General features: G+C 47.8%; 1 protein-coding gene and 1 pseudogene across 1 annotated transcript in view; one reads left to right on the forward strand and one right to left on the reverse strand.

Annotated features, from left to right (window-relative positions):
- Sccpdh (saccharopine dehydrogenase (putative)) overlaps nt 1–15,001 on the forward strand; it is a 30,387-nt gene extending 15,386 nt beyond the window's left edge. The window contains exons 5-12 of the mRNA XM_042701243.1: nt 1,270–1,319; nt 4,357–4,487; nt 5,816–5,933; nt 6,952–7,071; nt 7,157–7,213; nt 10,122–10,233; nt 13,935–14,016; nt 14,745–15,001. Of these exons, the coding sequence (XP_042557177.1) occupies nt 1,270–1,319; nt 4,357–4,487; nt 5,816–5,933; nt 6,952–7,071; nt 7,157–7,213; nt 10,122–10,233; nt 13,935–14,016; nt 14,745–14,850 (776 nt within the window). The 3' untranslated portion in view covers nt 14,851–15,001. The remainder of the gene's footprint in view (nt 1–1,269; nt 1,320–4,356; nt 4,488–5,815; nt 5,934–6,951; nt 7,072–7,156; nt 7,214–10,121; nt 10,234–13,934; nt 14,017–14,744) is intronic.
- LOC122126754 lies at nt 151–497 on the reverse strand (annotated as a pseudogene).
- Nucleotides 15,002–24,255: the final 9,254 nt, after the last annotated feature.

The following is a 24,255-nucleotide window of genomic DNA, read 5'->3' on the forward strand; positions in this document are numbered from 1 at the left end:
ACTATTTTTCCCCTGTGCTGGACTTGAACCACAATTGTGAACCACAATCCTCCTTATAACTGCTTCCTAAGAAGCTGGGATTACAGGTGTGAGCCCCATGTCCAGACAATATATTTTTTTTTATTTTTTGAATTTGACCTCACAATTTCATTGTCTTCATAACAAAAGTTGGAGCTTAGAACTGGATCACTTGCACCTTTCCCTTTTTATCTCCACCCAGTTCAAAATGTTTGCATCTCTTAATAGCTAGCATTCTCTTAGATCTACAGTTGGGCTCAACACATTCAAGTCTCAGCACAATCTTCTTTGTAGTCTTAGCTTTTCTCTGGAAAATTGGCTTAGTCTGACCGCCATAGCCACTCTGCTTCCTGTCATAACGACGCTTTCCCTAGGCGTACAGAGAATCCTTGCCCTTCTGCACTGTGTTACTCTGTGAGGTTGTTGCTTGCCACACTTCTTACAAACAGTACGGCGGGTTTTAGGAACGTTAACCATGATGGCAGCACCAAAAAGAATAATTTTTATGGGCTGGGAAGGCAGCTCAGTGGTAGAGCGCTTGCCTCACATGTGTGAGGCCCTGGGTTCAATTCCTCAGCACCACGTAAGCAGAAAAAGCCAGAAGTGGTGCTGTGGCTCAAGTGGTAGAGCACTAGCCTTGAGCTGAAGAGCTGAGGGACAGCGCCCAGGCCCAGAGTTCAGGCCCCACGACCAGAAAAAAAAAGAAATAAAAAAAAAACAGTTGATCTCCCTTTCTCTTTCAGACTCAAAGCCTAGAGCATGCTAGACACCTCCTATCACTCAGCCACATCCCAGCCCTACTTATATATCTTTACTGTATTTTACAGACTTGCTTTAAGTATTTTATAAGCCATTATAAAGAGTGTTTTAGGCTTCATGAACATTTGATGTAGGTTGCTGTAAGAAGCCGTTGGAATGTTTAAATCAGAATTACTCTCAGAATCTGATTTTGAGAACGATGTGGTGCTCCTTCCAGAGTGAGTCAGACTGCATTGTGGAGATTCTTAGCATTGTCAGTTTAAACACTGGAAAGATTTTGTCTGTATTAGTAGTTAGACTTTATGAAGAACTCTAAAGTGGCTTTAATGTTATAAATCTGTGTATTATAACAATGTAATAGAACTGTTGTTTGTACATTTTCTAGCTTAGTAAAAGTTGTTGCTAGGTGAGTAGGAATATATTTTTCACTTGTCCTGATGAATAAATTAGGTCTTATTTTATTTTGCCCTTTACTACTCTTGTATTCTTTAGGTACTTTGACTGCTGTGGAAAGTTTCCTGACTATAAATTCAGGACCTGAGGTTAGTTTTTCTGTTTAAGTATTCAGTTTTTAAGTTAATGCTAAAACCATTCTTTTAAGTTTCAGCAATGATTTATTTTAATAATAACGGGTAAAGTAGAAAGGAAGATGGGAAAAAAAGAAATATTTCTTGCTTCTTATGCACAAAATCAGAGTTAAAGACTCCCTGAAACCTTTTAGAAGTAATGTATGTCTCTTAAAAAGATTTAAAGTAAGGTGCTGGTGGCTCACACCAATAATCCTAACTCAGGAGGCTGAAGTCTGAAAAATACCAATTTGAATCCAGTCTAGGCAGGAAAGTCCTTGAGACTCATAATTAACCACCCAAAGTGAGAAGTAGTAGAGTGCTAGCCTTGAGTCAAAAGTTCATGGACAGCACCCAAGTCCTGAGTTCAAGGCCCAGCACTGGCACCAAAAAAAAGTTGTCCTTCACGCCAGGCACTGGTACCTCACTTCTGTAATCCTTCCTACTGAGGAGGCTGAGATCTGACCAGTCGGGGTAGACAAATCTGTGAGATTCTTACCTTCTATAGCAAAAAGCTGAAAATGGCACTGTGCTTCAGTGGTAGAGCACTACTAGCCTTAAGCAAAAAAGCCAAGGGACAGCACCCATACCCTGAGTTCAAGCCCCAGTAGCAGCACCAAAAGAAAAAAATACATTTGGGTTAATTAAATTTTATGTGTATTATTTTTAGTTTGTGGAAGTTGCTGTTTCACCTTGGGTTTAAACAAACAAGGCATCATGCTCCTGCTTAGCTTTGCTGCTCATTCTCTGCTGCTTGAGCCATGCCTCCAGTTCCAACTTTTTGGTAGTTAATTGCGTGTAAGAATCTCATGGATTTAGATGTCAGGGCTGCCCTCCTGAGTAGCTAGGATTACAGGTATGACCACTCGCCTGTGTTTTTAATTTTCAAAATTCAAGATAGCAAGTTATTTTGACTAAAAATGTATTTTGAAAACAATTGCACAGCCTACTATGTTAGAAATGACTGTGATTCCAACACTAAAGCTTCTGTCATTACTATGTAATAAGATGTGTTAGTCAAGAAAACTGTCATCTTAGTATATTTTTCTTGGAATTAGTTCCTGTTCTAACCATAAAAGAAATGTTTGAGGTAAATCTCATTTAACTGAATTTACAGTTTATTTGAGAACATAGTTGCATTCTGGAAAACACTACAACTTCTGTTGCCAGTAGTGCCACCCAAATATGGGTTGGGCTTCCGACGTCTGTTCTCTTTAACCTGCATTCGTCCGTCAATGTGGTCGAGCCAGCTGGATGGGCAAGATAACGTGGCCCGTGGTGAGGATAGAGGAGGTGGTGTCAGGAGGGGTCTGATGAAACTGTGGGTTTCTGAGAACGTCACGTCCATCAGCGGAGAGGCCGGGAGGAGCAGTTTTGGTGGTGCTGGGATGGGCACTGGCTTTCCAGGTTGAGCAGCTGTAACTTGAAATTTGAAATCTGAAACTTGTGAGCATCGGCATAATGCTCAAAAAGTTTTGGATTTTTAGCTGGGTATAGCGCTTACACGCCTTTGGTGTTGGGAGGCTGCAGGGAGGCCAGCCCAGGCCATGTATAGCAAGACTCTGTTTGTCCCCATGCCATCACCACTACCAAAAAGCTCCCCCAAAACAAAAAGAACCCAGTTTTCTGTTTTAGAGTATTTTTAGATCTGAGGTGCTCAGCTGGTAAAACCTAGGATCCAAAGTCCAAAGAACACACGAAATGCGCAGCGCTGGCTCCAGGCGCCTCCGGTGAGGGGCACGCTGCTTGCAGTGACAGAGACACAAATGGGACATGGGGTAGAGCAAGGATTCTGTTCAGCTGGATTATGGGTTCGGATTAACACAGAAGCTATGCAACAATTGCTGACATTGGGTCCTGCGCCTAGAATACCAGGTACATGAAGGGAAGAGAGTGGAGAACCGGTTTCCAAACCAGCCCTGGGCAAAGAAGTTAGGGAGATGCAATCTCAAAAAGCAAGCTGGGCGTGGTGTGTGTGTTTGTTATACCAACGACTCTGGGGATAGAGGTAGGAGGGTCACAATCTGCAGCTAGCCCCTGGGAAAATGGGGAGATCCTATGTGCAAACAGACTGCAGGTCTGCAGGTAAATAGGATGCTGGATTTGATGTTCCATGATGCTGTTAGAACTTTTTCCCCCCTCTTTTTGCTGTCTACTTGATTTTCTTTTTCTCATTTCTTCTGTTTTCCTCTGTGTAGGCTCTCATAGTATTGGTAGTCCCCTATATGTTACATGATTTCCTGCGAAGATGTATGACTTACAGATCATAATGCTAGCAAAGATTAGTCAGATTCTGAACCATTTAGTCACTCTAGAAGCCAGCCAGTGTCACAAAGGGTATGCAGTAATTGCGTTGCCTGATGACTGATTTAAAGATAGGGTTTTTAACTAGGATATCATAAAGATTGCACATCCATGTTCATTGCTGCACTCCTCACAATAGCCAAGCTATGGAAAATTATAAATTACATTAGTGAATTAAATGTCTTATAAAAGTATTGTTAAGAAAACTCAAGTGCGGGCTGGGAAGGTGGCTCAGTGGTAGAGCGCTTGCCTTGCATGCATGAGGCCCTGGGTTCAATTCCTCAGCACCACATAAGCAAAAAGAAAAAAGCCGGAAATGGCTCTGTGGCTCAAGTGGTAGAGCGCTAGCCTTGAGCTGAAGAGCTGAGGGACAGCGCCCAGGCCAGAGTTCAGGCCCCACGACTGCCCCCCCCCCAAAAAAAAAAAAAAAAGAAAACTCAAATGGCCAAGAAGGGTATCAGACTTGAGGCCAACCAGGGAGCTATCTGTGGGACGGGAGACAGGAGAGGGCAGTGTGCGCTGCACAGTGCGCTCAGAAAGCAGAAAGCACTTGTGCATTGGTGAATAGTGAACATGACCAAGTGCATGCGTGTTCCTGATGCCCTCCGTATTATTTAATGAGGAATTGTGCGGTGCACAAACAGGTAAAATGCCGTTTGTAAGTCAGTGTTATCTTAAGACATGTCCCTTTGTGCTCCATGGTTTTCAGGGGCTGTGTATTCATGATGGCACTTGGAAGTCAGCAATTTATGGTTTCGCAGCTAAGAATAGTTTGAAAAAACTGCGAAATGCATCATGTCTGAAACCTGTCCCAGTCATTGGTCAGAAGTTGAAAAAAAGGTGTGTTGGTTTGAAATCTGTTTTTTAGTATGGAGAGTTTTGTATTAAGTCCAGCATTATTTTCAAAGATAAAATGTCATTAACATAGCCTTCTAAGTATTTTATAATGCCTTCAAGAGTGAATTTCCTATGACATTTCATTGTATTAAAATTAAACATCTGTTATGTTTTATGCCGCAAAACTACCATCCTAAAATACCATGACCATAGCATGCATTATGTTCATTAGTAGTTCTTGCATGACAACTAGCAAATAGAGGAATGTTGGGTTGCTCTTTTTTTTTTTTTTTTTTTTTGGTCGTGGGGCGGGTTGCTCTTTTTTTTAATTTAATTTTATTTTATTTGTGAACATACTGTACAGAGGGGTTACAATTACATGGGCAGGATAATGCATACATTTCTTACCAAGCATTGCAGCCTCCTCCTTTGGTTTACCCTTCACATCCCTTCCCAGCCTCCCCCCTCCCCCCAATCCCAATCCTTCTACTTCCTTCCCCCCCCCCCCCCGTTGCTCTTTTTTTATTATTATTATTTATTTTTATTTTTTGTGCCAGGCCTTGGCGCTATCGCTGAGTGTTTTTGCTCAAGGCTAGTTTTCTACCACTTGAGCCATAGCTCCACTTCCAGCTTCCCCTCTCCCCCACCCCACCCCCCCCACCCCCTGTTTAATTGGAGATAGTAGTCTGTTGGACTTTCCTGCCTGGGCTGGCTTTGAACCACAATGCTCATATTTCAGCTAGGATAAGGCATCAGCCATTGGTGCCAGGCTCTGGAGTGTTTTTTATTTTTGTGCCTGTCTTGGGGCTTGAATTCAGGGCTTGGGCACTGTCTCTGAGTTCTTTTGCTCAAGGCTAGTACTCTATCACTTTGAGCCACAGCTCCACTTCCAGTTTTCTGGTGGAGATAAGAGACTCAAACTTTCCTGCCTAGGGTGGCTTTGAACCGTCATCCTCAAATCTCAGCCTCCTAAATACTTAGGATTATATCCTCAAATCTCAGCCTCTGGAATAGCTAGGATTACAGGTGTGAGCCACCAGTGCCCAGCCAAGTTACTGAGTTTTTAATTTTCAGATTTACCAAGTGGGCCAGTTATAGTGGCACACACCTGTAATCACAGCACTCAGGGCAGAGGCAGAAGTATCTTGAGTTTGCTATATAGCAAGATTTTGTTTCAAAGAAAAATAGAGAAGGGAGAGAGGGAAAGAAAAGGAAGGGAAGTGGGAGGGAGGGACAAGAGGGCTGGAGGGAGAGAAGGAAGGAATTTACCAGTTGATGTTGTGATCACTGTAATTGGAAGAAAAACAAGTTTTCATGGGTCTGTTTTGTAGGTGGCCAATATCATTTTGTAAAGAACTCAGCACATACACGATTCCCTTCTGGGGATCTGACACATCTGTTGTGAGGCGGACTCAGCGTTACTTGCATGAATATTTGGAGGAACCACCAGTAAGAACATACATCATTACTTTTATTCTTATTTATTAATAATCTCTACCTGAATGTAGGTTTTGAGTATAATATGCTGTGTGTTAGTTTCCCTCTGTATTTAATGTGGTTTTTTAAATGTTTATGAAACATAAAAGCCCTATTTCAGCTCTGGAAATAACAGTCACAGGGTGGGGGACTTTGCATTAGATGTGCATGTTAGTAGCCATGCCCTGCGATTCATATCTGCTGGCGCAGATTCATCTCAGGAAATCCTGGAGTATCCCTGCCTACGGCTGCTAGAACACTCCTCCTATACTAGATTATAATATTATATATATTACATATAATATATAGTATGCTAAATACTATATAACATCATGTCAATGATAATTTATATATGTATTATATATAATTTGATATAAATAATATACCACTCACTCTAGTATCCCATAATACCTCTGGGATACAGCATAGGCTTTTTCGTGAGGGAGGTGGTCACTCCCACTGCTGAAACCAGAGTGAGCTAATGTCAGGTTAACAGGTAGAGGGCATGTCATCATAGGAGAAGTTTAAACACAGACTCTTCCTTAATGCACTGCTAAAACTCAGACACATGGTAGATTGTGTAGTCTTTGGCACCATTACAATTTCTTTTTTTTTTTTTTTTTTTTGGTCTGGTCGTGGGGCCCGAACTCCGGGCCTAGGCGCTTTCCCTCAGCTCTTCAGCTCAAGGCTAGCACTTGAGCCACAGCACCACTTCCGGCTTTTTTTTTTTTTTAATGCTTATGTGGTGCTGAGGAATCAAACCCAGGGCCTCATGCATGCAAGGCAAGCTCTCTACCACTGGGCCACCTTCCCAGCCTATGGCACCATTACAATTTCTTAAAATCAGAGTCTCCCATGTCTAGTTTCTGAGCAAGCTTTCAGAATGTACAGAATGGAGCTGCAGTTGCTTGTCTGTGGTGGAGTAAGTGAAGGGCTGCTGATTTCACAGTCTCAAAGGCTGGTGTAATCTAACCGTGCTCTCTCGCCCTAGGTTCAGTATGCTGCCTATGTCTCTGTGGGAGGCATCACCTCTGTTATTAAGCTGATGTTTGCAGGACTTTTCTTCTTATTCTTTGTGAGGTTTGGCATCGGAAGGCAACTTCTCATAAAAGTAAGATTGTATGAAATTAGCTCACTAGACGTATTTCTCATAAACTTAAAAATATCACTGAGGGCTTTTTTTCCTTTCCTTTTAGTTCCCATGGCTCTTCTCCTTTGGTTATTTTTCAAAACAAGGTCCAACACAAAAACAGGTAAGCCTTTTATATCCAGGTCTCTAAAGTAATACTTATTTATTTTAGTCCGGGGACCTGTCAGGGCACTCCCTGTCTGTGTTTTAGATATTCTTGGGAGCTCTTTACATACCTTAGATCCTTAAATTTCCTAGTGTTTTGTACTTCCCTTTGGAAGTAGGTCATCCTGTCTGCATCTTACAGGATCAGAGGTATAGTAGAGAGGCTGAGAACCTTGCACATGGCTGACTGATTGTGGTCAGGCTGGGATAAGAAACAGCCATCCAACTCCAAAAATGTCTTCTCATTACTTCGTAGAGATCTCAGTTCTTTTTACTTCTCCATTTTTCTTCCTCACCCTTAAGTTTTAACTTTTTTTTCCATACATCCTGGATTCCCATGGCAGATAAAATTAATTGCCGTATATTCAATAACAACAATGGTATGACTGCCTCCTTTTCTACCATTTGCCTTACTAATCCCAACCCCATGTAGGCCTTGGGCCATTTAGCCTTGTCTCTTTACACCAGACCCCTCACTGCTGAGCAGACCATGGTACCACAGATCGCACACCCCTCCCCCACCAGGGGATTCCAGCATATCTGGCTAATTCTTTTACTTCTCACTAATTATGCCTCTAAGTTCTCTCAGTGATTTCTGGTGTGTGTGTGTGTGTGTGTGTGTGTGTGTGTGTGTGTGTGTGTGTGTGTGTGTGTGTGTGTGTGTGTGTGTGTGTGTGTGTGTGTGTGTGTGTGTGTGTGTGTGTGCATGTACTAGTCCTCAGACTTCTATGCCTACGGCTAGTGCTCTACCACTTGAGCCACAGCTCCACTTCTGGCTTTTTGCTGGTTAATTGAAGATAGAGTCTCATAGACTTTTCTGCATGGGCTGTGGGTATGATTTGATTACTGTAGGTTCCTCATATAAATAAAATCACAGGGTATTTTTCCAGTGTCTAGCCTCGTTCATTTAGCATAATGCCCTCAAGGTTTGTTCATGTGGAAACATTCAGAACTTCTGTCCTTTTCAAGGCTGGATAATCCATGTGTACATCCATTTTGTTTTTCCATTCATCTGAGACAAGGCCATTACCTCTAGGTTTAGTTGTGAAACATGCACAGATGCACAGATACATCTTCAGAGCCTCGCTCTCGGTTAACCCCCTAAGTGTGTACCCACACGTGCACTGCTTGGTCATATGTTAATTTTATTTTCCTTTTTGTAAGGAACGACTGAACCGTTTCCCATAGTTGTACCATTTGACCTTCCCACCAGCAGTTATTCCAGTTTCTTTATATCCTCACTCAATGTTTGCTACTTTCTGTTTTGTGCCAGTGCTAGAGCTTGAACTCAGGACCTGAAGCTCTTGCTTGGATTTTTCACTCAAGGATGGTGCTCTACCATTTAAGCCACAGCTCTACTTCCAGCTTATTTGTGGCTGTTTAACTGGAGAAGAGAGTCTCACCTGCTTTTCTTCCTGGGCTAGATTTGAACGGCAATCTTCAGATCTCAGCCTTCTGAGTAGCTAGGGGTCTAGGCATGAGCCACTGGCACCCAGCTGAGTTTTATTTTTCACTCACATCTGATTCATTAGAGCCCAAGTGAGACAGTAGAAAATAGTTTTGAAGCTGAATGTGTACCTGGCCTGCACCAGAGTTGTCACTCACCCATGTGGGCCACCGCTGGTGGCGGGGAGGGCGTGCCTGTGTCTGACCTTGACCTCACAGCTCAAGAATTCCAGGTTCTTCATACACCATGCTGCTGCATTCCTCTTTGCCATTAAATAAAGGCTTTTCTCCTTTCTGGAATTCGCTCTACTTTTCTGTGTGATAAACTGTTAAAATGGATGTATGTGTACCTTTCACAGTCTGCTCTCTGCCCTGAGAGATGAATCTCCTCTGAGCTGCTATGGCCCATAGCTCATATCTCATACTACTAGTTTAGATATTTCTTTCCTCAGTAAGTCATTAAGCTTTGTATTCTGTTTTGAACTTAGGGTTTAAAGGGACAAATCAATAGCCAACCAATTTTTATTATATATCAACTAAAGTCTGTCACCTTATTCCTAAATTCAGTGATTATAAAAGATGCTAAGTCCACAAGAATTTATTTGATAGAATTGAATTTTTACCTGTTTTAAGTGGTATAAAATTCTGTCTGTACCCCAAGCCCATGTTCCTGTGGCTTGCTTTCTGTCTGTCTGTTTTGTCAGTCTTGAGGCTTGAACTCTGGGCCTGGGCACTGTCCCTCAGCTCTTTAGCTCAAGACTAACACACTAGCCAGGCGCTGGTGGCTCACGCCTATAATCCTCGCTACTCAGGAGGCTGAGATCTGAGGATCGAGGTTCAAAGCCAGCCCGGGCAGGAAAGACTGTGAGACTCCTATCTCCAATAAACCACCAGAAAACCGAAGTGGTGCTGTAGCTCAAATGGTAGAGCGCTCGCCTTGAGCTGAAGAGCTGAGGGACAGCGCCCAGGCCCAGAGTTCAAGCCCCACGACCGACCAAAAAAAAAAAGGCTAGCACTCTACCACTTGAGCCACAGCACCACTTCCGGCTTTTTCTGTTTATGTGGTGCTGAGAAATCAAACCCAGGCCTCATGCATGCAAGGCAGGTGCTCTACCACTGAGCCACCTTCCCAGCCCCTGCTTTCTGTTTCTGTCTTGACTCCTCAGATGGTTCACACCAGATGTTCATGATACTCTCCCCACTGCAAACAGCTACGGGCTTTAATGGCCACATACCCCCACCCCCCGCAACACACCAGCCATGCAGATATCCCATGCTCACAGGATGACTAGATATATGACAGATAAAATGCTAATATTTTATCTGGAAATACCATATGTGACGTAAAATAGTGGATCTTACTGTGTTTCTGGAGGACAGGACATACTCACTTATTGAGCCTTCTGCATTCCCTTTGACAGATCGATGGTTCATCATTTACAATGACATTCTTTGGTCAAGGGTACAGCCAAGGCGTTGCTGCTGAGAAGAACAAACCAAATGTCAAAATTTGTACTCAGGTGAAAGGACCAGGTATTTTGCATGACTTAAGAATAGATGTTTTATATTGCCTTAAACAATATGCCATTGAAATATATTCTTTTCAATCATAATTGTTTTAAAAATATATTTGCATGACTTCAGAAATTTAAAATGATCAGCAAAGGGTTGAAATTATCAATATAAGCCAACTTTATTAATGTATTCTTCTCTTTGATTTTTCTCATTGCCAGTCAATTTTCTTTTCTTGTAGGTCGTGGGGCTTGAACTCAGCACCTAGGCACTGTCCCTGAACTCTTTTGCTTCAGGCTAGAGTTCTACCACTTTGAGCCTCAGCACCACTTCTGGTTTTCTTATGGTTATAACAATTCACAGATTTTCCTCCCCGGCTGGTTTTGAACCATGATCCTCAGATCTCAGCCTCCTAAGTAGCTAGTGTTAGGAAAATGAAGGAGAAAGGAAGGAAATAGGCCAGACTCAATCATCATGGGCGAGGATCAAGTCCTGCCTGTTACTTTGCTTTCTCCTCTGTTTTCCTAACAGCTAAGATTATAGGCATGAGCCACCAGCGCTCAGCTCAATAGTTCAAATTTAAGTATTGGCAAATTAGAATTATGATTAAGAAAAGGAGCTCATTGGTGTCTTACCTGTTTTGGTCTCATAGTTAAATTGTATAACTAAAATATGAGTCAATCTCGAGTCCAGGATTTCATTAGTATCTCTACATTCCCTGCTGTGGCTTGTAAACTATGTTGACTTTGCAAAGGAGGACCATAGCTATAGCTTTGATAGGTTGTTAAGAAAGATGTGTTGGAGATGAGAGCTGATGGCTCACCCCTGTAATCCTCAAGAAGTTGAGATCTAAAGATTGTGGTACAAAGCCATCCCTGGCAGGAAAGCTGTGAGAATCCTATAACTTTGATCAGTAAAGCTCAGAGACAGCAGTCAGGCCCTAAGTAAAGATCCAGGACTGGCCAAAAAAAAAAAAAAAGAGATCTGTTTTCAAGGTGCCAGTGGCTCACACCTACAATCAGGAAGCTGAGATCTAAGGATCTGGGTTTGAAACCAGCCCAGGTAGCTCAGGCCTATAATCCTAGCTACTCAGGAGGCTGAGATCTGCGGATTAAGGTTCAAAGCCAGACTGAGAAGGAAGTCTTATCTCCAATTAATCATCAAAAAGCCAGAAGTGGAGCTGTGGATCAAGTGGTAGAGTGCTAGCCTTGAGCAAAAAACAAAACAAAATATATATATATATATATATATATATATATATTTTTTTTTTTTTTTTTTAAATCAGAGACTTGGGCTGGGAAGGTGGCTCAGTGGTAGAGCGCTTGCCTTGCATGCCTGAGGCCCTGGGTTCGATTCCTCAGCGCCACATAAGCAAAAAGAAAAAAGCCAAAAGTGGTGCTGTGCCTCAAGTGGTAGAGCGCTAGCCTTGAGCTGAAGAGCTGAGGGACAGCGCCCAGGCCCAGAGTTCAGGCCCCACGACCGGACCCCAAAAAAAAAAAAAACAAACAGAGACAGTACCTAGGTTGTGAGTTCTCAAGCCCTAGGACTGCCCCGCCTCCCTAAAACAGATCTATTGCCCAAATTTGTAGAGAACTTTTGCCACAAATTTTAGAGAACTATACAGAGATTAACCATTTGTAAATTAAAGTTTAAATGCCCTTGTCCTATTGGATGGGCTGTGTGTGTGTGTGTGTGTGTGTGTATTGATAGAGCCAGATGGTTAGTATATCTTGCCTCCTTTTCAGATTCCTACCTCACATTGTGAGATAATTTGAATATATTTTTATTACTTGGTGGTAATATAAATGCTAATGTCCCACTTTTTTAAGTTACTTGGGTTTAGTCAGTTTTTCTAGGATATTGACAGGTGCTTTTGTGAAAGTGAAGTATCTGAATGCAGCAGTCAGAATGAATAGAGAAACAAGAAATTTCAGTTATTGCTAAGAACAGTGCCAGGGCAGGACAGTGGGTAGGAAAGGGTGGGCCCTGGAACTGCTGCCAGGTGATTCTGGCTCAACCACTGCTGGATTGTGAGTTTGGACACAGTTTAAGTGACTGCCTCATGTCCGTATCTGCAAAATGGAGTTAAAACACAGCCAACCATATACAAGTGTCCTGAAAATTAAGTGAAGTTAATAGACGTGAAGCACTTAGCAGACACGGTGCCTCACACTTGATACTTAATAAAGATGGCTTTTGTTGAGTGCCAAAGGCCTGTGATCCTCGATATTCAGGAGGCTGAGATCTGAGAATCACAGTTGGAAGTCAGCTGGGGCAGGAAAGACCATGAGACTATCTCCGATTAAGCACAAAAAACTAGAAATATAGCCGTAGTTCCAGTGGTAGAGTTTTAGCTTTGAGCTAAAAAGCTCAGGGACAGTACCCAGTTCCTGGGTTCAATCCCCTGTCCAGACCCTAATTTCAATCCCTGGGACCCACATGATAGATAGATAGATAATTAGATAAGCTTAGATAGATGTTGAGAATCCTTAATCTCAAGGTCTGAAATTCGTTGTGTTGTGTTTTTGTTTTTGTTGGCCATGAGGCTTGAAACTCTGGGCCTAGGCACTGTCCCTGCACTCTTCAGCTCAAAGTGAGCACTCTACCACTTGAGCCACAGCGCCACTTCCTAATGGTCTGAAATTTGAAATGCTCCAGAATCCAAAACTTTCTGAGCACCAGCATGATATCACATGGGAAATTCTACATGTTTTGTGATTTGGACTTGTGATCCCTATGATAATCGTGTGTGTGTGTGTGTGTGTGTGTGTGTGTGTGTGTGTGTGTGTGTGTGTATGCGCGCGCGCGCGCGCGCGCGCACAGGCGCGCACATGCATGCAAGTATTTCAAAAGTTCAGTTGGGCCTTGGTGGCTCACGCCTGTAATCCTAGCTACTCAGAAGGCTGAGCTCTTGAGGATCAAGGTTCAAAGCCAACTAGGGCAGGAAAGACTCTTATCTCCAATTAAACACCAGAAAACTGAAGTAGCGCTGTGGCTCAAGTGGTAGAGTGCTAGCCTTGAGCTAAAGAGCTGAGGGACAGCGCCCAGGCCCAGAGTTCAAGCTCCATGACCAACAAAACAAAAAACAAAAAAAGTTGAAAAACACAAATCCTCAGCAATTTGGGTAAGGGATATTCAATCTGTACTATTTGATTTAACAAGTGACCAGAGTATTGAAGAAAATTCTGGTACAGGGTAAGTAAGTGGTACCTGCCTGTAATTCCAGTGACTGGAGAGGCATAGGTGGGAGGATTGTAACCAGAGGTCAACCCAGGCAAAGAGTGTAAAACCATACCCTAACAAATAAAGCAAAAAGGGCTAGACGCATGGCTCAAATGGAGGCCCTGAGCTCAAACCGTAGTACTACCGAAACTAAATACAAATTCCAAGCCGGGCGCCAGTGGCTCACGCCCATAATCCTCAGAAGACAGAGATCTGAGGATCACAGTTCAAAGCTAGCCTAGGCAGGAAAGTCTGTGAGACCCTTATCTACAATTAACCACTAAGAAAAGCTGGAAGTGGAGCTATGGCTCAAGTGGTAGAGCACCAGCCTTGTATAAAAAAGCAGTCAGTGTCCAGGCCCTGAGTTAAAGCCCATGACCTGGCAAAAAGTTAAAATTAACAAATAAATGAATTCCAACCTAAAGTTGGATCTAGATCTTCCATTTGGTTGTGTGTCGTTCACACACACTTTCTTCTTCCGTTACTGTTGTTTTCTGCAGAGGCTGGCTATGCAGCCACACCCATAGCCATGGTCCAGGCCGCCATGACTCTTCTGAATGATGTCTCTGACCTTCCTAAGGGGTAAGTTTGGGGTTTTTCCTGGTTAGAAGATAGCTTTTCTGTCCATAGGATATTGCATATCTTGAATTGGTTGGCAAGTTTGGGAACTGCACATAGCACTCATAGTTCTTTGCATGCAAACGCTGGTTAGCATAGTGGACTCTAGCATAGTGGCCTCTGGGAATTACTGCGCAAGACAGAAAGACTGAGGGCCAGGTAAATGGGCGACAGTTCCTGCTGAAACAGCTCAGGCTCGCCTCAGCCCTGCAGAAAAGTCCTTTCCTTTCTGAGGAGTGTTTACAGGCTTCTTCCAATTCTGGAGCAGAGTAGGGATCCTGGGCCCATTACCAGCTGTACCAGCTTTGTAGAGCATTAGCTGACCAAGCCACAGGCTTGCCGCTGGAAAGTCACACATGCATAATTGAGGATTAGGTAATAAAAATAATATTATGTAGCAAAATCTACCCATTCTGCTTGGGGTCAATGAATCCAGTTCAAGCCCTGTGGTAATAACCACCCCGAGCTGACTGCAGGGGCGGGCTACACAGCCGGAGGGGCCTCGGCAGGGCTGGCTGGAGCTCTGGCTTCTCAGTCAGTAGCTATTTGCTCCTTTGGCTGGCTTTAGGGTTAGCACCAGAAGCAGCCACCAAAGTACAGACTCAGCTTTTCAGGAGTTCTGCAGGATTCCTGGTCCTCCAGGGAGAGGACCGGTATGGTGCCATCACCGTCCTCCTGTTCCTGTGTTACAGGGGCGGGGTCTTCACACCCGGAGCCGCTTTCTCCAGAACAAGGTTGATTGACAGACTCAACCAGCACGGTATTGAATTTAGTGTGATTAGCAGCTCTGAAGTCTAAACAGTTGAAGAACTGAAGTCATTAAATGCATGAATTAACAGCTCCTGTATTTGATATGTGAGATTCTTCTATAAGCCTGTCTGACTGTATGTGGAGATGATTGCCAAAGTGTAAAATCTACACATTAAAAGCAGGAAATTGTACTAACTTACTCTGAACTTCAAATCTCAGCTGATTTTATTGCTTATGAAAGAAAACTAGCATCGCCTCACTTTTTCATTGAAGTGTTCCCGGTGGGCTGGCTGGTGAGTGGGCGAGGCGGCAGGGCCCCCGTTGGTGCTGCCGAGTGGTCCTTGGAGAGGTCTCGGGCTGGTGCAGCTGTGGCAGCGGCCGCTGCTCACTTGGCCTCCATGGAGTGGGGTGGTCTCCCCAGTGAGTTTCTAGAACTGCAGTGCGTGTGAGCTTTTGCTAAATGGATTCCACTTTTTGTTTTTCTATTTTGGCCTGGTTTCTTACCCATCTACACTGATTTTGGACTGTTTGCCAAGTTGAATAATAAAGAGTTGTCAATTTGAATGATGGTTTTTGTTTGGGCCTGTGTTGTATAGCACTAGACAGGTATTGTTTCAAGTGATCTGTCTATAAATGGGCTTTACATTTCTATTCATCTTCACTGTCTAAGCAGAATTTTTCTCAAAATTCCATTTTGTATTTTAACCCAGGCTTGGCCCTGAAGCCCTAAAATAGGGCAAAAAGCTTTATATCTTTATATCTTTATAAAGATATATATATCTTTATATCTTTATCACCCCTTGCTAACCACAGTGTTAAGCGCCGGCGGAGCTTCTGCTCTGAACAGGTGGATTTCCCTCAGGACACCTGCTGTCTAGAAGCAGCCAGCGCGCCCAACTTGAAGAGGGACATTGAGTTGTTTTTAAAATTTATGTCAAAATATTTTAATTTTAAACTTACAAATATCTATAGGCTGATATAAGCACATGTTGTGGAGATGGAGCTGAGGCATAACAGCACACCCACACCTTAAATGCTGTCTGTGAGTTGAGGACATTTAAGATCCTCTCCCAGCCGTTCTGAAATGTACTTTCCTGCTAGCTATAGCTGGTCTTCTGTGGGATGGAGCACCGGACTCATTGTTTTCACCTGCTCTGCACTCCCCCTCCAGACCAGCACTCTAGGCCCACTCTGTGAGCTCTGGAGTGACCCGTCTGTGGCCTGGCTTACTTTGCAGTGAGCTCGGACACAGCTCTGCCATGCCCGCGCCAGTTCTTTGGGGAGACGCTGGGTTCTGCTGGATTGTATGGTAATTGCATTTTTATACTATTTTCCAGAGTGGCTCATTTCTACCAAGAAGGGGCACAGGTAGTGCTACCTACCTGAACCCCCTTCTTACTGAGCACTAAAAATACTGACAGACAACTCTTGTCAAGATTCAGTACAGTCACCTCCCAGGAGCTCTCCGCATCTGCCCTAACCAACTTGTAGGTCCCAACTCAGCTTCAGGATGATCTCATCCTGGCTGATGAGCTCACTGTAGTCAGGATCTCTGCACCCACAGACCCTGGTGCTGGAAGTAACACCACCCAGCAAGCTGCTGTGTTTCAGATGAAGCCACGAAAAGAGAAAAAAATCTCAGGCGGAATTCACGCTTAGAAACACAAAATAATCATTGTCTGTGTACAGGCCTAACAAGAACGTCAGAGAGTTGTTTGTGAGTTTTTGGGGGGTTTTGTTGTTGTTGTTGTTGCATTTTTGTTTTGTTTGTTTTTGTCAGTCATGGGGCTTGAACTCTTGGCATGGGCGCTGTCTCTGAGCTCTTCAGCTCGAGGCTAGCCCTCTACCACGTTGAGCCACAGCTCCACATCTGGTTTTCTGGTGGTTAATTGGAGGTAAGAGTCTCAAGGACGCCCTTGCCCCAGCTGGCTTTGAACCACGATCCTCAAATCTGAGTAGCAAGGATTACAGGCGTGAGCCACCAATGCCCAGCTAATAACTATTGAATGTCTCAATCCAGGATTGAGCCAGGAGTTCGGAGTGCTGACCTTAGGTCTCACTTTCATCCCGCATGCAGGTTGGTTTATCATAGCTCACTGTCCAGTTGAGGCCAGGCAGGTGATGGTCAGGACGTAGTTCTCACAGCCAGCCTGAGATACACACACAGTGAGACCTTGTCTCAAAAACAAAGTAAACGACTTAAAACCAGTGGACAAGCCAGGTGCAGTGAGAAGCACAGGTCAGCTAGGCCCGCTAGTGACAACTCATCTTCACAACACAGCTCAAGCATGCAGGGGGTTTTCTCTTTCTTTCTTTCCTGAACTCGGCCTGGGTGCTGTCCCTCAGCTCTTCAGCTCAAGACGAGCGCTCTACCACTTGAGCCACTGCGCCACTTCCAAACATGCAGTTTTTCACACCACATATCCTCACTGTGTCATACGCAACAAATAGCCTCATCTTTTTCACTATAAGTGCAATGTCATTTTTCAGTTTCCACAAGCTGGATTCAAACAGGTCCCCAAAATTCTTTTGCATCTGGAACTGTAGGTGTACAAATGGCCGGAGCATTGGATCATCTTCCTAAAAAAGAAAAGAATGATAGACTTGGTATCATTTCAATGAAAAAAATACTTTGTATCTAAGTGGGTGCCTCCTAAGTCTTCTCTTCTTCTGGAAATTGTGTGGAAGTCAGTGGCAGAGTCAGGAACTCACCCAGGAGCCCCTGAATACCAAAACACGGTGAGCAGATACTGTCATCTTGATGTATTGTGGGCGCTGAGGTGTGCAGAGGAATCGTGGGTGTGAAGCAGGTCCCTACTGGACAGCGGTACACTCAGTGAGAGTGGCCCTGGAGTAGTGAAGTTCCTCTTCAGACCCTCTGCCAGTTTTCCATGTTGTCTGCCTCCATTGTAGACGTAATTATTTGGATTTTGTGTCTGTGTGTGCCAGTTCCTGAGCTTGAACTCAGGGCCTATCACTGCCCCTGAGCTTTTTCACTCAAGGATAGCACTCTACCACTTGGGCCACAGATCCACTTCTTGCTTTTTGGTGCTTAATTGGAGATAAGCGTCTCATAGACTTCCTGCTTGGGCTGGCTTTGAACCACAATATTCAAATCTTAGCCTCTTGAGCCAGGATTATAGGCATGAGCCTCCCATGACTGGCTAAAAGGAATTGTTTAATGTTGTGTATACTAAATACTTGATGATAGGTACAGGCTGGCAGTCAAGAGTGCCAGGTTTGAACTTTACAACTTTGGTGCGGGGGAGGGGGGGCGCATGGGGAGGATTGGGTGGGGGAGCGGGGGGGGGGGGGGGGGGGGGGAGGCTGGGAAGGGGAAACAAAGGAGGAGGCTACAGTGCTTGATAAGAAATGTACTCATTATCTTGCCCATGTAATTGTAACCCCTCTGTACAGTATTTTCACAATAAAAAAAAAAGAATAAAAAAGAAAAGAAAAAAATGTGGAAATATTCATCACCAAAAAAAAAAAAAAAAGAGTGCCAGTTTCTGGAGGATCTCAGATTTTTGGAGTCAGTATTTTTATGAGAATATTCCAAAATTCTAAAAACTCTAAATCTGAAATACTTCTGGTTCTAAGAATTCAGGTAAGACTATTCAACTCGAGTACCAACTGACTGTCCCAGACATGAATTATTTTTAACTTTGTTGTATCTTTTTGTCTAGTGAGTATTCCCTTTTAAAATTATTATTGTGACACACACACACACACACACATACACACCCATACAAAAGAGGACCAAAAGAAGTGGCCTTGAGCTGAAGAGCTGAGGGACAGTGCCCAGGCCCAGAGTTCAAGCCCCATGACTGACAAAAAAAAAAAAAAAGACCAAAAACATGTTCAGGTGTGGGTACGGTAAACACCTGCTCAAGGAAGGCCCTGGCTCCGCTTCTCCACCATCTCCCCTCCCAGCACCACCTGATCTGTGTGACACTTTCTTGCTGTGCTGGACAGTTTTGCCACCTGAGTCCCATCGACTCAGCAATGCAGTGAGGAGTGACAGCGGGTGGCAGCTCCCAGGGTGCTAGCTACCTAGAGGAGGCGCTCACTGCCGCAGCCGCAGACACTGCACTCATGCTTTGGTAGAACACCAGAGCTCTGGCCAGCTCGGGCCGCACTTGAGGTCCGGCTCCCTGGCTGATGGCAATTGTGTTGTATTCCCCAATACCTTCTGTGCACTGGAAGGCTTAAGGTCTGAGGTCAAGGGGAAGGCATTTATTACTCACACGCATCCCCAGGTGTCTCCATGCTGTTCTACTTTGCTTTGGTGGAATCCTGTATCTGCATTTATCAGCAGATTTATGGCACCAATATGACCCCTCCAAAGAAGGCTCACAGGGTGGAAGAAAAAAATACTATTGTACAAGATAGATTAATAAGTTTGTCTTGGGGTTGGAGGTATGGAAGCGTCAGCTACAAGTCTGAGTCCCAGCCTCAAACTAAACGAAAAAAGATTTTGTCTTAGCCAGGCGCCAGAGGTTCACTTCTGTAATCCTAGCTTACTCAGGAGGCTGAAACCTGAGGATCATGATTCGAAGCCAGCCTGGGCAGTAATGTCTGTGGGGCTCTTACCTCCCTCTCAGCTCACTCAAGCCCACAGCCTGAGATCCCCTGCGTGGTAACCACAGGGCAGCTAGAAGGCCAAGGCAGCCAAGTGGCCAGGATGTCCTAGAAACAGAGGTTTCCCACACCCTCCCTCCTAGTGTAGCTTTCCCTTTCAGTAAGGGAAAATGGTGTTACATAGAGAAAGGTCAGTGGCTCATGCCTGAAAGCCTGGATACTCGCAAGGCTGAGATCTGAGAATTGCGGTTTGAAACCAGACTCATCTCCAAGTAACCAGCAAAATGCTATCAGTGGAAGCCCAAGCAGTAGAGCACTAGGCTAGGCCCCTGCCTTCGAGCCTCTTGGTTTAGGATTGCTCATTGACTATCACTTTTGTATAAACCACGTGGCCCAAAGAGAAAACACCCATGTGAAGGCTGACTAAAACACAGTGGAGCAGAATTTAGGTCACAGTGCTTACAGAAGTTCAGGGAACAGCACAGATGGGGAACAGACGTGCTCTGGCCATGAGAACAGGAATAAAGGAACAGCCAAGCCTCTGGAGAGTCAGGGTTGTGCTTCTGGCTCAGCTCAGTAGGGGAAGGGCAGGCGGACCTGTGAGCGGTGGACAGGGCCCCTCTACCCGGCCCCACTTCACCTGTTTACGGCAGGGCTGAGCCACCTGGTAGCATTTGAAGCCAAATCATAAATGAACCCCACCTCAGAAGGCTCAGGCTTGCTCTGAATTTTCTCTGTGCACCCCAACCCAGAATAAGGCTGGGGAGACACCCACTGTCCTGCCGGGGGGCTGGGACAATGCAGACGTGCAGGACCCGCCACCTCCAGCCCATGGCAGCTCAAAGACTCCACCTGGTCCTCGAGCTTCCTGCAGTGGGCCAGCGCCTGGAGCCAGAGCTGGGCCAAGCCCAGGGTGTACCACCTTCATGGGGTTCCAGAAAGGGTTGTCATCCAGCCACGGGGCTGTCCCCTCCGTCTTGGAAGCGCTGGTAGAGTTCTTCCATGAGGAATTTCCTATTGAATTTGGCCTTTGACCAAACCCACACCTGGAAATGCAAAGGTAGATGACAACACGCTGCACGCATGCGTGCACATATACACATGCATGTACGTGGGGAGGGAGGGCCTGTACCTGCCCCTCACAGGCCTCACCTCCTGAGTGCACCGGTTAGTCATTCCTTCTGGAGATGGAAGCCCCTGGAATCCGAAGGTGCTGAATTCCTCACCTTCGACTCCAGGTGACGCCCCTGGCCAAAGGCTCGCTGGCCACTAAGTAATCCTGCGTGTTGATTTTCGACATCTTTTTTCAATTTTACTGTTCCCACACTCAAGCGTTCTCGAACATAGTCAAGAACAGAATCCAACTTTTGCTCCTTGGACTTCTAACCAAGAGAAAGGGCAGAACTCCAGCGCTTCCCAGCGACGGCCTGCCGCGCGCCGCCAGCCTCTGCAGGCCCAGCGCTGCCGTGGCCAGCGGAGATTCCAGGCCAGACCCTCTGTGGTCAGGCAGCCCGTGCGGTGCCCAGACCCTGAGGGGCGCCGCCGGGGCCGCGAGGTGACGGGCGCTGGCCACTACTCCAGCGCGGAGCGAGGGAAAGCCCAGGCCTCGCCAGGCCTTGCGGTCGGACGTGTGCTCGTGGGTACTCTACCGTCTTCCGCTCTCCGCACATCTGATTTGCTTCTGCAACCAGGGGCATGCGCTTGTCAGAGTCCTGGAACCCGGCCCCTCGTGGGGGCAGATTGTGGGTAAATTCACACCCACCTCTCTTCACCCACGGATCGCTCATCTCAACCTGAGAAATGGCTCTGCTCCCAGGTCCTATTCTTGGTCTCAAGACTGCTGAGCAGAGGCGCCTGGGGGGGGCGGGGGGGGGGGGGAGAGCAGAGTAGAATCTGGCAGACGGAGAAAGGTCTGGGGCCTCGTCCCAAGCTGCGCCGCCAGGCCTGGCTGGGGCCCGGCTGCGGGGGCCGGGGCCTGGGCCTGGGCCTGGGCCTGGGCCTCCCCTCCGCGCCCGAGCCGGAGACCCAGGGCACTGCTGGGACCCGTGGCACAGGCCGGCCCGGCAGCACGGAGGGCGTCGGGGACTGGGTTTTCCATCCATTCGCGGGGACGCCCGGGGCTCCTCGGGACACCGCCCTCGAACCACAGCTGCGTCCGGCTTCGACTGGATAACCGAGACGAGACGTAGTCTCAGGGCCCCACCGCCCGGGCCGACTCTGACTTGGCTCCCCCGGCCCCGCCCTGCCCGCTCAGCTGGAAGAGGTCCTAGTCGAACCCGCGCCAGTCCCAGTCCTCGCTGCCCCTCTCGGAAGGGAAGCCCACCGGCAGGTGAGAGCTGCTGGATCCCAAAATAATGCGGTCCCAGCGGGAGACAGGCTGTGCTCAGACCCTGTACGGGTCCAGCTCCCCGGGCTGGGGGGCGGAGCAAGCGGGCCTGGGCGTGGCCGGGCCGGGCGCCGGCCTGCCGTGGGTGGGCGGGGCCCGGGCGGGCTTGCTGCGGCAGTGGGCGGGGCCCGGGCAGGCCTGCTGCGGCAGCGGGCAGGGCCCGGGAGGGCTTGCTGCGGCAGCGGGCAGGGCCGGGAGGGCCTGCCGTGGGTGGGCGGGGCCCGGGCGGGCCTGCTCTGGCAGTGGGCGGGGCCCGGGCGGGCCTGCTGCGGCAGTGGGCGGGGCCCGGGCAGGCCTGCTGCGGCAGCGGGCGGGGCCCGGGCGGGCCTGCCGTGGGTGGGCGGGGCCCGGGCGGTCCTGCTCTGGCAGTGGGCGGGGCCCAGTCAGACCTGCTGCGGCAGCGGGTGGGGCCCGGGCGGGCCTGCTGTGGCAGCGGGTGGGGCCCGGGAGGGCTTGCTGCGGCAGCGGGCGGGGCCGGGCGGGCCTGCTCTGGCAGTGGGCGGGGCCCGGTTGGACCTGCTGCGGCAGCGGGCGGGGCCCGGGAGGGCTTGCTGCGGCAGCGGGCGGGGCCGGGCGGGCCTGCAGTGGGTGGGCGGGGCCCGGGCGGGCCTGCTGCGGCAGCGGGCGGGGCCCGGGCGGGCCTGCTGCGGCAGTGGGCGGGGCCCGGGCGGGCCTGCCGTGGGTGGGCGGGGCCCGGGCGGGCCTGCTGCGGCAGTGGGCGGGGCCCGGGCGGGCCTGCTGCGGCAGTGGGCGGGGCCCGGGCGGGCCTGCCGTGGGTGGGCGGGGCCCGGGCGGGCCTGCTGCGGCAGCGGGCGGGGCCTTGAGGGGTGTGCGTGGCGATGGGGTAGGGGAGGCCTGAGGCCTAGGCAGGCGCGTAGATGCTGGGGTTCCTTCCCCGGTTCCTGAGGGGATCAGCAGCCCCTCTGTCTAGCTCAGCCCGCTCAGTGTTTGAGAGGTGAGGTGACTTTCCAGAGAGCGCTCGGCCAGGTAGGACGGGGCTGCCACGCGCGGCTCAGGAGACGCGCCAGGCGCAGTGAGCTTTGGAGGACTCTGGATTGTTCTGTGACTAGAACAGTTGTGCTGCTGCCCTCAGCTCCCTGTGCTTTCAGGGACGAGTCCTTTGTCCACCGGCTCCGTCTGCGATCGCCGCGAGCCACGGGCTCCGCTGCCCCAGCAAACGCTTCTTCACCCTCCAGCGCCGAAGAGCTTATTGTGCAAGCGGACGCCACACGGTCACAGGTCCCCGGTGACCGTGCACACTCGTGTTTTCCTGGGATTCCAGACAAGCTCGCTTGCCTCGTGAACCGGTGGCACAGTGGCGGTCGCTCCCCACTGAGAGCAAAGTCGGGACTAGGCACAGCTGCTCATGCCTATAATCCCAGACTCTCGGAGAGCAGCGTGGGGTGGATCACTGCTCAGTGGCAGCCCAGGCAAGGAGTTAGTGAGACCCCATCTCAGCCAATAAGGCTAGGCATGTTGGCTCCTGCCTGTCATCCTAGCTATGCTAGAGAGGCCATAATTTGGAAACAACTCTGATTGGATAAAACTCACCTCAGGTTCACATAGGCTCCGTAGAGACTCCTGAGGAGTCCTCAGGGGGGAGCACTGCCCCTGGGCCTTCCATTAGTCCAGTCCCCAAAGCTCTCAACAGGAGATCTAAGCAGGTGGTCACATTTGGAGGGCAAATGATGCCAAACAGGGACCGCTGTGTCTGTTCAGCTCCGCTGTTTCCTAAAAGATCTGATTTTTGTCTGCAATGAGCTCCCATACAGGATCCGGCCTCTGATGCCCCCTTATCTCTTGGGATTAGAGCCCAGGGCACGGGACACAGCACTGTGGACCTGGGCGAGCCCAGAAGTGTGGCTGAGCCCTGTGGGAAGGTTCTCGGCTTGTCTCAGCAGGATTGAGGGGCTGGCCTGTCCAGGACCAGAAGAGCATGGAGCACACCTCGCAGGTCCCCTGCCAGACAGAGGCACGGTTCCACGCTTACCCCAGGCCTTGAAGAGTGACAGCAGCCTGGCCAGCACCCCACGAACCTGAGAACAGGACAGTCATCTTACAGCGCCGACAGGACTTGGCCATGGTAAAGGGAACGTGTCAGTCACATGACCTGGAAGTGGCATTTTTCTCACCAGTCAGAGTGTGTGGAGGGTTTCCAACCAGGCTCAGCAATCATAATGGGTTTGGGAAATAATATTGCTTTCTGGATAATTGTCATATTTTCTGCTGCATGTATGTGTGTGCACACACACGTGTGTGTGTGTGTATGTGTGTGTGTGTGTGTGTGTGTGCAGTTCCTACTTTCTGAGAGTCCCGCCCCTCTATTTGAACACTCTGGAGGGAAAACCTTTGAGTCTGAGCTTCAGGAGACAGGAGGCACACAGAAGCACTTACATGGGAGTCCTCAGCCGAGGGAGGGGAGGGTCCCCAGCACTAGGAGAGGGATTAGGGTAAGTGCAGTGGTAGTTTGAAGTGATGGTGGAAAG

Source organism: Dipodomys spectabilis, unplaced genomic scaffold (assembly GCF_019054845.1).
Source record: "Dipodomys spectabilis isolate Male_0828 unplaced genomic scaffold, ASM1905484v1 ptg000288l, whole genome shotgun sequence".
NCBI lineage: Eukaryota > Metazoa > Chordata > Mammalia > Rodentia > Heteromyidae > Dipodomys > Dipodomys spectabilis.